At 44.5% G+C, this 1889-nt stretch overlaps 1 protein-coding gene across 1 annotated transcript; it reads left to right on the forward strand.

Moving 5' to 3' along the window:
* Positions 1 to 513: 513 nt before the first annotated feature.
* Positions 514 to 1101, forward strand: LOC103723947. The gene has a single exon (XM_008815043.4). It carries the CDS (start codon positions 611 to 613, stop codon positions 992 to 994), a length of 384 nt encoding a protein of 127 aa, XP_008813265.2. The 5' UTR covers positions 514 to 610; the 3' UTR covers positions 995 to 1101.
* The last annotated feature ends 788 nt before the right edge of the window (positions 1102 to 1889 follow it).

Raw genomic sequence — 1889 nt, forward strand, 5'->3', positions numbered from 1 at the left:
TTTAAATATTATCAGATGTCTTACATATTTTGCCATCATCATGTTGTACATGGTGATTGAAATATATAGATGCGGTGGATCCGGGACGGTCGGATGCAATGCGGCATTACCCAATCTACCGTGCGCTAGATGCTGCGTGGACAGCAGATGCGGTGAGAATGTCGATCCCAAGTCCAGATGTTCCTCGTTGCCTTTTGATAAAGATAAAGATTGCAATCACTGCGGTCGGACGAGGCTCCGTTCGTGGCACAAAGTCATTGGTTTTCCCTCTCTTTTCCTGGTCAAAAGACTCAGAACTGTCCGTCATGCTGGAGAGAACGGCGGACCCCACTTTTGATTCCCTCCCTCGCGTTGTTTGCGTTCAAACGCCATCGAATATGATGCCCATTTTCGCGTCCGGCACTCGGATCTATGAACGATAAGACAGAGAAAAGTCCCGGAGATACAGGGAACCTGGAAAGCAACGTGGAAAGGGAACTTAGAGAAGATTTAAAAAGAGAGATGACGCCCTGTTTTCATAAAAGAACGTGTGAGGACGTAAGAACAGTGGGATCAGGGGGAGGTCAAAGGAAAGAGTAGAGGGGAGGTGAAGGGAGAGAAGAGGGTACTGATGGAGATGATGAGCTCCGGGTGCATCGCAGGAAGGTGCTTGGAAGCCCGGGCCCCAACTAAGGTGGGCTTTGTGAGGCTGAACAAGTGGGCAGAGTCGGATGCGGAGTTCCTGAAACTGAAAGCAGAGAAGGAGAGTTCTGGTTCCTCCACAAGGCAGACATGGCGTGAGAGCTATACCTGCAGGCAGAGGTACCTGAGGAGCTACACCTTCTCCAAGAAGGAGACAGTGGCAGAGAGGACAAAGAAGTGGTTCGAGGAGAAAAAGGGGAAGGAGAGGAGGAAGAGGACCAGGTCTGTTGGTGGGGCTTCTTGTTTTGGTTCTGGTGCTGCAGTTGATTGCTTGTTTTCTTGCGTGGTGAGCATAGATGTTGCAGAGCGCTAAGAGTCGTTGATAGAAAGAGGTATTTAGTGGGATCATAACACTAGATTTGTGATCTTAAGAATGTTATTGGGCTTATAGCAAAAAAAGAATGTTATTGGGCATTATGACTTGATTGTTTACGCGGTCTGGATACATGCATCTCCCTGTAACCAACCATCACCTTTTCAACCTCCAAGAGTACTTTATAATATACGAATGCCGTTTTTACCAAAAATAAAAATAAAAAAAATATATTAAGGAATAGATACCATGCTATCCAAGGCCATTTGAGTAGGAAGGCCTCCTTAAAACCGCCTCTTTCGCTCTCTAGATTTAATAGACGAGGTAAGCTTGACGCGTTGCCAAAGTGCTTTCTGAAAGAGGGCCCAATGTTTGCTTCCCATCATTTTTTTTCTTCTTTGAATTTTTTTACATCTATTTTAAGCCATTAATTAGTAATTTGTCAGAAGTACCATGGTATGAATAAATCAACGGACAGCGATCGCGCAATGCTTATAAAAACTTCTAGATTTTTTCCTTTTTTTTGATGAAAAAGGGAGGGAGGATCCACCCCATATTTTTTTCAGATAAAGAACGTACAAAAGAGGAAAAGGCTCAAAGAAAGAGAAAAAATCCCTTAAATTCCATCGAACATTGGAGATGAAATGCCAAATTCAAATTTGAAATTTCTTTCGTACAAATAGTAAACATCACTCGAATTTCGAAGATCAAATTTCAGAATTCAGAAATTGCCAACATGGGCCACTTCGATGGAGTGAGGCCGAGGTCGCTTCCGAGGCCCAATAGAGGATTAGAGGTGCCCTCTTAATTAACGTGTCACACTGGTGTCCATGCGTCAAGGAACTCTGCAGTCAGGAATGGTTCCAGCATCTGCTTAGGTGTGGCCGTAGGTTGG

Source organism: Phoenix dactylifera, chromosome 6 (genome assembly GCF_009389715.1).
Source record: "Phoenix dactylifera cultivar Barhee BC4 chromosome 6, palm_55x_up_171113_PBpolish2nd_filt_p, whole genome shotgun sequence".
Classification (NCBI taxonomy): Eukaryota; Viridiplantae; Streptophyta; class Magnoliopsida; order Arecales; family Arecaceae; genus Phoenix; species Phoenix dactylifera.